Here is a 14420-nt window from a genome sequence, read left to right on the forward strand (position 1 = left end):
GGGGTTTACTGGCCTTGTAAAGCCTCTGGTTTTTACTCTGGATAAGAGGGGAAGCCGTTGCAGGGTTGTGAGCTATTGAATTGAGTGACATAAGCTGGATTGTACCGACTGTTGTGTTGAGAATAGAGTACAGGCGGTCAAGAAAGACCTTTTGAGGGCTATTGCAATAACCAGAAGAAGGAGAGAAATGATGGTGGCTTAAACTTAGGTGGGAGCTGTAAAGCCAACAGGTTTTACTGGTGGATGGATATGGAAGGTAAGAGAGAGGACTCTAGGTATCATCTCCTGACGGGGCAAGACGTGAAGGAGCAAGGGTGTTTTGAAGGAAACGATATTTGGGGAGATTGTTTTGGGTGACCAATTAGATGTTGAATATACATTGTGTATACAAGCCTAAAGTTCAGAGAAAGATCTGGGCTGAGGAAATAAATTCAAAAGGTGTAAATAAATAGATGGTATTTCTTTTTTGAATTTTTAGTACTTATTACCTTTGTTTTAATATGACATTTAATTAGAAGTTTATAGAATTTAATCTGTAATACGGCTTGTGTTTAACAACTGGCTCAAAAAATTCCAGAGAATTCAACCATCAGTTCCCACGAGCTCTAATGAGCTGGGTCCTGCACGCCACTGCCTGTTTCTCTTTCGCTCTCCAATTTATTAGCAAATCCTAATGGTTCTACATTCAAAATATGTATCCTGAATCTGATCATTTTTCACTAAAATAGATGGTATTTTAAATATAATAATGAAGATAATGTTAGCCAAAAAATTGATGCTATAGGTAACATATGTTATAGGTTTACTAATTGTCAGGCACCATGCTCGACCCTATGGACTGGTTCATTTAATCTCCACAGATTGACAGGAGATACATACTATCAGGAACTAGAAACGTCAGTTCCGGATCCATTCTCTGATCCGCTTTCTTAGGGAATTCTGTCTGGGATTCAGGAAACAGCAAATAGCACGCTTCACTCTCCAGTTCTGCTCAGGGGTAAACCCTCGCAGCGCTCCGGTCCTGGGATCTATACTGATGTAGCAAACTGCGCCCGACATCCGTGAAGCCCCCGCGCGTGCGCACCAAGGTCCACTCGCGGGGGGCGTGGCCCGAGTGAGGGCGGTGTTCCAGCGGCGTCTCCGGGTTGCTAGGACACGCGAGGGGCGAAGACGCCGCGACAGTTGGCCTGTCGCTGGCCCAGTGCACGGATCCCGAGTGGAGATCGCGACACTGCCGCGCCCGCCTGCGAGCTCCCCGGCGGGGCGCCCCCGGCCTCTCCTGCTCGGCCGAGCGAGGGTAACCACGGAGAGCAGGACCCAGGGGTGGGTGGACGCGTCGCTGAGCCCCGGCCCCGCCCCTGAAGCCCAGGCTCCGCCCCTTCCGCTGCTCCCTCGTGCCTGTGGCGGTTTGTCCAGCTGGCCCCTGTGTACAAGTCTCCTTCCTCTTTCTTAGGGAGGGTCTTTATTTGGCGCATTCTGAGTTTCAGAGTCTGACTGTCCCGTAAGTTTCCCTCCCGACCTGCTCGCACCTTGGCTGTAGAGTCGCGAGTCTGAGGGCTTAATCATTTGATCCCGTTTTTAGAATACTTTCTCATCCCAGACTTCTCTGGCAGTTTTACCTGAGAGACACAGTTGGTGATTTCTGACACAGAGAAAGGAAGGCATGTTAGCTGTGGGGACCCCAAATTAGTGGCCAAAGCCACTTATTAATGACTGCACAGTGCATATTACACACCCAGACCGTGGACCACCAAGGCGTATTTTGGGAACTGCTTTCTCTTTTAACCCAACGACATTGGAACGGGGAATGTGAGGACTTTACAGACCGTCTAATGCTCCACCTTTTACAGTTGAGGAAACTGAGGCCCAGGAATGTGCATTGTCTTGGCCAAGGTTACATGCTAGTTAAAGTAATATTCGGCCATACCCTGCTGCTTCTTAGGAACAGAAATAATAAAAAGGGGAAAGAAGTGGAAGATTAGAGAGGCTAAGGACCCTGGGGTTTTAATACCAGGAAAATTAGAAACATTTTTCAGAGAGAAATGGAGATTAAAAGGGTTTGGAGGTGGCTGGTTAGGTCAGAGGCTCTTACATCTTTAGATTGTCAGGGATTTGAGATTGGTGGGGTTTTTAAAGTACTGTTACAAACCCTAATAGTATTTAATAAAATTCAGTTTTTGCAAACTGGAAACCCAGGCATTGATTGCTATTTCCTGTTTGTGGAGATACAGTTTTACAATTTAGTATTATAGAGGTCAAATGTATTTTATATCAATTCTTTTTTTGCCACAACTGTCAGTAAATAAACCACTGTTTGAAAGTGCTGAATGTTACTAGGTGAATTAGTACTGCAGCTGAATTTCCCAGAAATTAACTGAAATAGTTAATCAAGAAATTGTAAGTTGATCTTTTCTAATTTTAGTTTGTATTTTTCATAAATTGACTGATCAAAAATATGAAATTTGCACCACCACAATATATTATAGTTTTGCCACCACTGTATATTTATAGAAAGTTTGCTCAACTGTAATTTTTCAGTCAGAATTGTGTAAGCTGAACCAGTTGAGATGTCTATGGTGTTGGATATTGTTTCGGCTGTTAATCTTCTGTCCTCTTCAACTATGGCATGAACAACGTTCATTTTTTTGTTGTCACAAATTGATGGGGATGCCACTAGGGTTCCTATTATGGTGAAAATAACATTCACATTCCCTTTAGATATTTTGAGAAAACAAAATTTTGAAATGCTTGGTAATATCAAGCCAGGCAGGCAGGAGACCCAGATAGCTCACCTCCCAGCCCCTTGAGCAGCTGGCATGCTAGACAAGACCCCACACCACCACCACAAGGCCTTGCACATCTTTCACAGAGGTGGTCCACAAAATCCACCACCACAGCTACTTCTGTTGCAAGGATGGCTTGCTCCCTTAAAAACATACACAACCATTGTACAGTTGGCCCACCACATATTTGACTTCATCAACACAAGGAGAGTCACTGGAGGAGCCTGGAAAAAGAGGAATAAATCTCTCTCCTTCAAGTCTATTCCAGATGAATAGAAGAAGCAACGGATCTGCCTGGTGTCCAGAAATCAATGTAGAGATACTAGAAATATGAAAAAAATCAGAAAATATGACACTGTCAAAGGAATTCAGTAACTTTCAAGTACCAGACCCTGCAGACCAGGGTATACCTTTGAATGACTGAAAAGGAATTCCAAGTAACTATCTTAAGGAAATTCAATGAGGTAAGAGAGGACTCTGTAAGACAACGCAATGAAACTAGAAAATAATATCAAGAATATGAAGGAGGAAATTTACAAAGAGATTAATACCTTAAAAAAGAATGTAGCAGAACTCCTGGAACTGAAACACACATTCAATGAAATAAAAAACACAGTAGATTAGAACAAGTGGTAGAAAGAATTTCTGAACTCAAAGATGGTCTTTATGAAATAACCAAGGCAGACCAAAAAAAGGAAAAAAGAATTTTAAAAAATGAAGAATGTCTAAGAGAGCTAGCAGACAACTTTAAGTGCACAAACATCTGTATCTTGTGTTCCTAAAGAGGAGGAGAAAAGGCATTGAAAATCTATTCAATGAAATAATAGAAGAAAACATCCCAGGTATAGGAAGAGATGCAGGCCTTCAGATCCAGGAAGCTCAAAGATCTCCAAATAGACTCAATCCAAAAAGATCCTCTCCAAGACACATTACAGTCAAACTGGAAAAGCTTAAAGAGAGAATCCTAAAAGCAGCAAGAGAAAAGAGTCAAGACACTTATAAGGGAGTCCCCATCAGACTACCAGCAGATGTCTCAACTGAAACTCTACAGGCAAGAAGAAAATGGGCTGACATATTCAAAATACTAAAAGAAAAAAACTACCAGCCAAGAATACTGTACCCAGCAAGGTTATCCTTCAGAAATGAGGGAGAAATAGTGTATTTCTCAGACAAACAAAAATTGTGGGAGTTAACACCACATGACCAGCACTGCAAGAAATCCATAGGGGAGTCCTGCACCTAGAATCCAAAAAACATTAATCACTAACATGAATGCACAAGTAAGAACAAAACCCACTAGTAAAACACAAATGCAAATGAGAAAGATAAAAGAAACTAAACTTCACCACCTCAAGAAAACCCACAAACATTGATGACCAATAATCAAAGGAGAAGAAAGAAACAAAAGATACTTAAACCATCTAAACAAAAAGCCATAAAATGCCAAGAATAACACAATATCTCTTAATAATGACCCTAAATGTAAATGGATTAAACACCCCACTCAAAAGACACAGACTGCCAGATTGGATCAAAAAGCAAGACCCAACTATACGTTGTCCTGAAGAGACTCATCTCACTGGTAGAGATGCACACAGACTAATAGTGAAGGGATGGAAAAAGATATACCACAAATGAAACCAGAAACAAGTAGGAGTAGCTATTCTTGTTTCAGATAAAATAGACTTTAAACCAAAAAACATAAAAAGTGACAAAGAAGGACACTATATAATGATAAAGGGATCTATCCAGTGAGAAGACATAACAATCATAAACATTTATGTACCCAGCACTGGAACACCCAGATATGTAAAGCAAACACTACCAGACCTAAAGAAAGAGACCCCAAAATGATAATAGTAGGGGACCTCTCATCATTGGACAGATCCTCCAGGCAACAAATCAACAGAGAATCACAGGATTTAAATGACACTTTAGACCAATTGGACCTGAAAGATATCTATAGAACATTTCTTCCGCAAGAGAGTATATATTTTTCTCATCAGTACATGGAACATTCTCCAGGTCACATATTAGACCACAGATTAAGTCTCAATAACTTAAAAAAATCAAAATCATCTCAACTACCTTTTCAGACCATAATGGATTAAAACTAGAAGTTAATAAGAAGTGAAACTCAAGACTACATACAAATACATGAAAATTAAACAACAGTCTCCTTAATGACCTATAGGTCCAAGAAGAAATTTAACAGGAAATCAAAAAATATCTAGAAAACAATGAAAATAAAGACACATCATATCATTTAGCTGTGAGATATGGCTAAAGCAGTACTAAGAGGCAAGTTTACAGCAATAAATGCTTACAACAAAAAGACTGGAAGACTTCAAGTAAACAACCTAACCCTACACCTAAAAGAACTAGAAAAACAAGAACAATTCCATCCCAAAGTTAGTAGCCAGAAAGAAATAATATTAGAGAAGAACTAAATGATATAGAGTGCCAAAAAATGACACAAAAGATTAATGAAACAAAAGGTTGTTTTTTTGGAAGATAAACAAAATAGACAAACCATTAGCTAGGTTAACAAAAAAAGAAAAAGAAAAAAGAAAAGAGAAGACCCAAATTACAAAAATCAGAAATGAAAAAGGAGACATTACAACTGGTACCACAGAAATACAAAAAAAAAGAAATCATTACAGACTATTACAAACAACTATACACCAACAAATATGAAAACCTGAAGGAAATGGATAAATTTCTGGACACATACAAACTACCAAGACTGAACCAAGAAGACATAGGAGATCTTAACAGACCAATAACTAGCAAAGAGATTGAAGCAGTAATCAATAGTCTCCAACAAAGAAAATCCCAGGACTGGATGGCTCTACTGCTGAGTTCTACCAAGCCTTTAAAGAGGAATTAATACCCATTCTCTTCAAACTATTCCAAAAAATTGAAGTAGAGGCTACACTCCCCAGCTCATTCTATGAGGCCAGTATCTCCTGATACCAAAACCAGACAAAGATACAACAAAAAAACAAAACTACAGACCAATATCTCTTATGAATATAGACACAAAAATCCTCAATAAAATACTAGTAATCAGAATACAACACATCAAAAAATTATACACCATGATCAAATGGGGTTCATCCCAGAGATTCAAGGATGATTCAACATACACAAGTTAATAAATATGATACACCACATCAACAAAATCAAGGACAAAAACCATATGATTATCTCAGTAGATGCAGAGAAAGCATTCAACAAAATTCCCATATCCCTTCATGATAAAAGCTCTCAGCAAATTAGGTATAGAAGGGAAGTATCTCAACATGATAAAAGCCATCTATGACAAACCCATTACCAATATCATCCTAAATGAGGAAAAACTAAAGGCTTTTCCTTTAAGAACAGGAACAAGAAAAGGATACCCACTCTCACCACTCATATTTAACATAGTACTGGAGGTACTAGCAAGAGCAATCAGGCAAGAAAAAGAAATAAAAGGCATCCAGATTTGAAAAGATGAAGTCCAACTGTCCCTATTTGCAGATGACATGATCTTATATAGAGAAAAACCTAAAAACTCTATCAAAAAACTCTTAGAGCTGATTACTGTTTTTAGTAAGTTTGCAGGATATAAAATCAATGCCCTGAAATCAGTTGCATTTATATACTCCAATAGTGAACTAACAGAAAGAGAACTCAAGACAGTAAGCACATTTATAATAGCCACAAAAAAATAAAGTACTTAGGAATCAATTTAACTAAGGAAGTGAAAGATCTCTACAATGAAAACTACAAATCACTGCTGAAAGAAATTAAAGATGACATAAAAAGGTGGAAAGATATTCCATGTTCTTGGATTGGAAGAATTAACATTGTGAAAATGTCCATACTACCCAAAGTGATCTACAGATTCAATGCAATCCCCATCAAAATTCCAATAAGATTCTTTACAGAAATAGAAAAAATAATCCTAACATTCATATGGAACAATAAAAGAACCCAAATAGCCAAAGCGATCCTTGGCACGGTCCACGCCATGGTGGAGTCCTGAAAAGAATAGCTTAAGCTGCCCTCTCCGAGTTGTCAAGGCTGTTGGAGGGAGAGCTGCTGGCAGGACCATGGCTATGAGCACTTGCTTTCACTGTAAGGATCTCTGCCTTGGCATAGTGGTACTGCTTTTACTCTCTGTTTTGATGTTTTGGTCAGCATGGCAGTTTCTTGAGTTTCCAAAAGATGCAGAAAATGACACACAAACAGTTGTTGTCATAAAATTAGATAGTGCCAACAAACCTTTTGAGCCAATTAATTATGCCAACGGATGTTTCAAAAACATCAGTCATGATTAATCATGAGCAATTGCCTTTACCAGAGAAATTAATAAATAAAAGAAGTCCCCATCCTCTTCCCACCATCTGGGTAAATGGTTACAGGGGATATAAAATGGGGAAAGGAAAAATTTGGTATCCCCCTGGGGGACGTCCAAAATATGATGTAAGTTGGCAAACATCATTTACTGGAGATTATATTAATGGCAAGAGAATGGTTGGTATTAATGGGAAATTATATGATTGGGATAAATTAAGTATACGGGAATGAAATCGTAGAATTCCCTTTACTTGGTGGTGTCCAGTTTTAAATAAATCATTAAGAATCAGGTGTTGGGATAAAAATATATGTTGCAAAATTATTAAACCTGCAAAATTAGATCTTAGAAAAATAAGAGAGTGCAACTGGTTTTGTGAGGGATAGTGCTGTGCACAATGACACCTTGACATTTAGATCAAGATTACAGGGCCACAGCCAATGCATAACCTTAAAATGTGCATGATAATGCTGCTCAAATATCCACTGTTCTTTTTCCATATGAACAGTAGGTTCATTCCATTAGAACATAAAATCATTAGACCCCCATTAGAATTTAAATGTTAACATTTTTCCTTTTAGATTCCAGGAAAAAGAAGCACAAGTTGATCACCTGAGACATGCTGACAAAAGGAAAGGACTGGCTGACCTCTAAAAAAGTTTCCTCCCTGCTTTTTGGACTATTGATTTAAGCTTGCTGATATAATAAAAATAGTACCCAAAACCCACCGGCAGAGAAAAACCTAAATAAAAGGCACTGTCTCATGCTCTACTGGGCTCTAGCTGCAACACGCTGACAGCCCACAGAGAGAGAACATGCATATTGATGCATTGAGGTCTCCGTCTGTGTTTGTTATTTTCGTCAACCCTCTCCATCTCTTTTCGGGTACCCACCCCTCGCTGAAGCTGGGATTTGGCAGATCCTGAGCAAAAAAATAAAGCTGGAGGTATAACACTACCTGACTTCAAATTATACTACAAGGCCGTGACAACTGAAACAGCATGGTACTGGAATAAAAATAGACAATTGGAGCAGTGGAACAGAATACAGAACCCAGAAATCAACCCACATACTTACAGCCAACTGATTTTTGACAAAAACATACCTTGGGGAAAAGACTGCCTCTTCAATAAATGGTGCTGGGGATTGGATATCCATATGCAGAAGAATGAAACTAGACCTGCACCTCTCACCACATACCGAAATCCACTCAAAACAGATTAAATATTTAAGTATAAGACCTGAAACTGTAAAACTACTAAGGGAAAATATAGGGGAAACACTTCAGGAAGTAGGTCTGGGCACAGACTTTATGAACATGAGCCCAGAAGCACAAGCAACAGAAGAAAAAATAGGGCCGAGCCCGTGGCGCACTTGGGAGAGTGTGGCGCTGGGAGCGCAGCAGCGCTCCCCAAAGTATAAAAAAAAATGGGAAAAAAGGGATCTCAAGGAAATGCATGCCAAGAAAAAAAACTGTCAGGCCGGCCCGTGGCTCACTCGGCAGAGTGCCGTGCTGATAACACCAAGGCCACGGGTTCACATCCTATATAGGGATGGCCGGTGCACTCACTGGCTGAGTGCTGTGCGGCCGATCTCAAAAAAAGACAAAAAAAAAAAAAAAAAAAAAAAAAAAAAAAAAAAAAAAAAAAAAAAAAAAGAAAGAAAGAAAGAAAGAAAGAAAGAAAGAAAGAAAGAAAGAAAGAAAGAAAAAAGAAATAAATGGGATTATATCAAACTAAAAAGCTTCTGCACAGCAAAGGAAACAATCAACAGAGTGAAATGACAACCTACGGAATGGGAGAAAATTTTTGCAAACTATATATCTGACAAGGGACTAATATCCAGAATATACAAGAAATTCAAACAACTATACAGTAAAAAAAAAAAAAAAACCAATTAAAAAATGGGCAAAGGAACTGAATAGACATTTTTCAAAGGAAAACATACAAATGGTCAAAAGTCACTTAAAAAAAATGGTCAACATCACTAATCATTGGGGAAATGCAAATGAAAACCACATTGAGATATCACCTCACCCTGGTTAGATTGGCTACAATCAAAAAGACAGAGAATAACAAATGCTGATGAGGATGTGGAGAGAAGGGAACGCTCCTGCACTGTTGGTGGGACTGTAAATTAGTACAACCACTATGGAAAACATTATGGTGGTTTCTCAAACAACTACAGATAGATCTACCATACAATCCAGCAATCCCACTTCTAGGTATATACCCAAAGGAATGAAAATCATCTTTTTGAAGGGATACGTGCACTCCCATGGTCATCGCAGCTCTGTTTACAATAGCAAAGATATGGAAGCAACCTAAATGTCCATCGGTGGATGACTGGATAAGGAAACTGTGGTATATATACACCATGGAATACCACTTTGCCATAAAAAGGAATGAAATTCTGCCATTTGCAGCAACATGGATGAGCTTGGAGAAAATTATTTTAAGTGAAATAAGCCAGGCACAGAGGGAAAAATACCACATGTCCTCACTTATAAGTAGGAACTGAGAGAGAAAGAAGAAAGGAAAGACCACACTGGTATCTTGGACTCACGGATGGGAAAAAGTATACATAGGGTTGTGGGGGGTGGGGGAGGGAAGCCGGGGATTAATTTGGCGTGGGACATGGGGAATAATTGTAATTTATGGTAATGGGCATTCTGATACTGTTTATTTGACCATCACATCCTGGGTGCAAGTGGTGAAGGTCAGCTTTGTACCCCATGAATATGCATAACCAATAAAATAAAATTAAGAAAAAATATATATACATAAGAAATGCTTTGATAATACCTAGAAAGATGTGTATTTCTACTGGAAAAAAAAAAAAGTTTGTTTCACCGGAAGTCCAACTGAATGCAGTATATTTTCTGCTTTTTTATTAAATGTATCATTTTTATATGAATAGTTGACATGTTGTTTGACCTGAAAGTGACGAAAGGTTACATACATTACATTCAGTAAAATACTTCTTGAATGAATACGATCAAAAAAATGTGTTTTATTATGTACCAAAAAGCCAAGCCTAAAGCCCAAATGGCTTAGATAAAACAAAAATTAAAATTGTACCACTACTTTTAGAAAACGTCCTTCATCTGTAAAAACAATGTAAGTAATACTTCCCCTAAATCCATATAAAAATGACTAATTTTGAAAGTTTGTTTAATACAGTGAATTCACACTTTTTCCCCCTTTCATGTTTTTTAGCATCACTTTTCCTGTACTAAATCCGAGGGTATTTCAAATGTTCATGGAAAAATAAAATTGAAAGCTAGTATAAATCTTTCCATGAACTTTTTGAAAACCTCTCCTTTGTATACTCATGTCCTATAGATATATATATATAAATGGATTATCAGGCTCTACCACACATGTGCAAATCATTCGTTGGTCAAAGCTAGTACTGTGCATCACTGAAGTAGTGAAATTCCCATTAAAATGAAAGGAATTAAAGGACAAGAGTTTCACTGAAACATAACTTTACTGTTTTGTCAGATATTCCAAATTTTACAGAAATTTGTACCATACCATAACACTGAATTGCCATAAAATGCAACATGAGTCTGAACGTAAATCGTTAACTAAGGAACAAATGTTTTAGACATACTAACAAGACCCTAATTTTCTTTGGTCTGATCAATACCCATGTTGATGTACGCATTGGAAAAAATGCCAACGGCAATACTCATGATATATCTGCTTATGTTGTTGCTACTTTTATCAGGGAAAAACCTATGTGATGCAAACGACTTCATTAAATTCATTTAAATCTGGAGCTACGTCCATACAACAGTGGGAGTTATGGTGTCAGAAGAGAATGTAAATGCCATAATCTTTAGCATGTTAAATAATGTAGCAAAAATCTAGAGGAGGTAGGGGGAGCATAAGACCCATTCCCTTATTTTTCTTAGAAAAGAGTACTCATGTGTGACTGATACATGGAGTTGAAACGAATGAATCTTAACCTCCTAACAGTCTTCATTACATTTTTTTATTAACCATCAAGGGAACTTCTAGGCTATGTCTTTCATATTGAAGAAACATTCATCTGAAATTCAGCAAGTCTCTCAATTTTATTTCTGTTCCCTACTTTTCCCGTTAAATCCAGGTACAGCTAAATGTGTTACTCTTGTAAAAGCATTTACTGTGAAGCTCTTTTTTATAAAACTTTTTATCTCTATCCTAATCACCATATATTTGGGATGATGTTCACTCAATGTTAAGGATGGATATTTATAATTGATGTGACGATTATTTTGCCTTTTCTTTTTTGGACTTTGATGTATTTCTTGACTTTTTTTAACAATGAGAATTTTTCATTGTGATTGAAAAGAATTCAAAAGATATTAATTCATTTACAGAATCTACTTTATGAAGTCTGACTTTAATATATTTCAACCAACAGAAATACATTTTAGTGGAATAATGGATTCAAGGAATCATGGTGAAAATTCCGAGCACTTTATTTCAGTTAAATGACTGATATATTTTTGTAATATAACAGGAAGTAGCTGAGATAAACAAGTACAAGATTATGTCTTTGAAAAACCTGATTGGTGAATAGACAGTTCCATGAACTAGAGTTGAATATTTGAATTTCCAAGACCATTAGTGACCTCCTATGCTGTTTTAAAATCAGGGATCTCAGGATCATGACAGCCATATGGCTTGCATGGAATTTGTGTTAGTCTGTCTTCTCACATTGGTGTATCAGAGGATCAGGAGCCACAGTGATCTAAGTAAATGGGTTGCAGTGATTGAGATGTCTCCAAGCAATTAAGAAATGGAAAAAGAAGAAACCATTGCTTCCTAGCAACAAGAAAGGGAAGAGGGTGAGAAGATTGATCTTACATTCCTTTTTTAAGGAAAAGAAAAGAGGCACGCTGTTTGTAATATAATTAAATGGAATGGTGGTGCTGCGGTATTTTGACAATCTACTGAGCAGTTACAAGTAAGAGCATGTTTTCAGAAATGTGCAAACTATGTCTGGAACACCAGAATTGGTATACAGCTTTTAGAACATCACTCCCGGGCTGGCCCGGTGGCGCACTGCTACAATGCGCCGCTTGGGAGCGTGGCGGCGCTCCCGCCGAGGGTTCGGATCCCACATACACACCGGTTCCCACTCACTGGCTGAGCGAGGTGCGGGTGCAGCACCAAGGGTTGTGATCCCGTTGCCGGTCCTGGTCCTGTACGGGCGCGACACTGAGGGTTGCGATCCGTTGCCGNTCTCTATATAATTTTTAGGTGTTTCTTTTGTTCACTCTTAAAAGAACTTTCAAAATTGTCATGATTATGTTATCTATTAATGTTGTTTTAACATCTTTCAGAAATAATTGGTAATAAGGCCTCTGTAGCCATGGCTAGTTCTGATGTGAAACCAAAATCAATCAGTCGTGCCAAAAAATGGTCAGACGAGATAGAAAATCTGTACAGATTTCAACAAGCAGGATATCGGGATGAAACTGAATATAAACAAGTAAAACAAGTTTCTATGGTAAGATTTATGCCTCTGCAAACCTGAACTCAAAATGAGTTTGTTAGATGGTGAGAAGTATTTAAAAAACAAAAAACAAGGAACCAGAGAGTAACTGCAGGGAGACTAAGGCCCAGAAGAGTGATTTGCCAGGCACATTGGGGAAAAGGTTAGTCCCTCAGCTGGGCACATTCAAGATTTTCCAGCGTTTATTGAGCAACTATGCTCTGCTAGATGAATCTTTTATGGCAGACCATGTAAGCAGGCTCTTTTTCACTCACTTAGGTAATTATCAGATATTCAGTTTGTTGTATAAACATTATTTCCCTCCTATTCTTTTTTATTTTAACCATGAATTGGAAAGGAGTTAATTTCTGTTTTTTTTTTTTGTTTTTTTTTTTTGTTTGTTTGTTTTTTTTATGAAGGGTATACTTGACAACAAAAACTATTAAAGAACAACTCCTGATTTGGGCTGTACATTGCAGGATTTCCTGAGACAGGAGAGACAGAGCTTTGCTTTACAAAGGCTAGACCAAACTCCAGACCTGGGCACTAGTTTATAATGTGATTTTTTGGACTCATTCTACTGCCTACCAGGAGATGGAGAATTTAAGATTATTATAGAATTTGACATAGTATTCATAAACATATCAATTTCTGGCTTTGGGGTTAAAACACAGGGTTTATTATTAACTCAGCTTTTTATTTTATATTGTATTTTTTATTATTTGCCATTTTTCAGAGACTAATTCATGTATGGATTTTTCAGACCTTTATAATCTCTTCTTCTTCCTTTATTCTGCTCTTTGGCCTCTACTTAATATTTCCTGAAAAAGCAGATAGGAAAAGAAATGGAGACAATACAGAACTAAAATGTAATAGGCTCTTTAATTTAAAAGACAATAATTTAACAGACATTATTAGGATCAATGAGGAATGAAGTTAAAAATGCTGATCATACGAAGATTTGACTACTGTGACTCTCATATCTGTCCCTTCATATCAACTAACGTTTTACTCTGTCCCCATTACCGAAAGGTAGTTTTCCGTATTGTACGATCTACAGCTTTTAAATAGGTAAAACACAAGCATTTTAATGCTGTTCAAAAATAAACTTCATACCTTGCCTTAAGATTGGTAGATATACAGGACCCAGGATCAACATACTTGTGTTCTTGTCACTCCTGCTCCCACACCCCCAGGCCCAAAAATGTTGTTATTGAGATAAAATCAGATTTAAGAGAACACAAAGAACTTCCTTAAAGGGAAGGTCACAAAAAGCAATTAAGAGGATTAGGTGGGTGTTTTTGTGTGTGCGCGCATGTAACAAAGGGGAAAATAGCCCTATTTATGACTTGTCAATCATAAAGAGGTTCTTGCATTTCAATTCAGTATGGATTTATTGGTTACCTCCCATGTGCAAATGTCTGTGCCAAGTGCTTTAGATGATAAAAAATAGGTACGAGAGTGCCTGGCCTCAAGAAATCCAGTGAACCAATGTGCAGGCTTCAGAGTCAGTTGGTTCAAGGTTTGCACCATGGCTCTGCCTCTCATTAACTGGGTGGTCCTGAAAGGGTTGTTAACTTCATTGAATCTCCATCTCCTCAACTGTAAAATGGCCATGGCAGAGCCTGCTTTAGAAAATTGTCACAAGAATTCAGTGAAATCATGTATTTGATGTGCCTGACATTGTAGGGTTCGATAATAATTTGTTGAGTGTATGAATAGTGAGTGTTGAATGAATGATAGCTTTTACTCTCATCTTGGAGTAGAAGATAAGTAACAAAAACAACAAAACCTTTCGC

The 14420-nt window shown here is 37.8% G+C and overlaps 1 protein-coding gene across 1 annotated transcript in view; it reads left to right on the top strand.

Moving 5' to 3' along the window:
* The first annotated feature begins 1206 nt into the window (after positions 1-1206).
* The window catches only part of MEIG1 (meiosis/spermiogenesis associated 1), a 15631-nt gene continuing 2417 nt past the window's right edge, over positions 1207-14420 (top strand). The window contains exons 1-2 of the mRNA XM_008592462.1: positions 1207-1323; positions 12470-12636. Of these exons, the coding sequence (XP_008590684.1) occupies positions 12499-12636 (138 nt within the window). The 5' untranslated portion in view covers positions 1207-1323; positions 12470-12498. The remainder of the gene's footprint in view (positions 1324-12469; positions 12637-14420) is intronic.

Source organism: Galeopterus variegatus, unplaced genomic scaffold, assembly GCF_000696425.1.
Source record: "Galeopterus variegatus unplaced genomic scaffold, G_variegatus-3.0.2 Scaffold7951, whole genome shotgun sequence".
Classification (NCBI taxonomy): domain Eukaryota; kingdom Metazoa; phylum Chordata; class Mammalia; order Dermoptera; family Cynocephalidae; genus Galeopterus; species Galeopterus variegatus.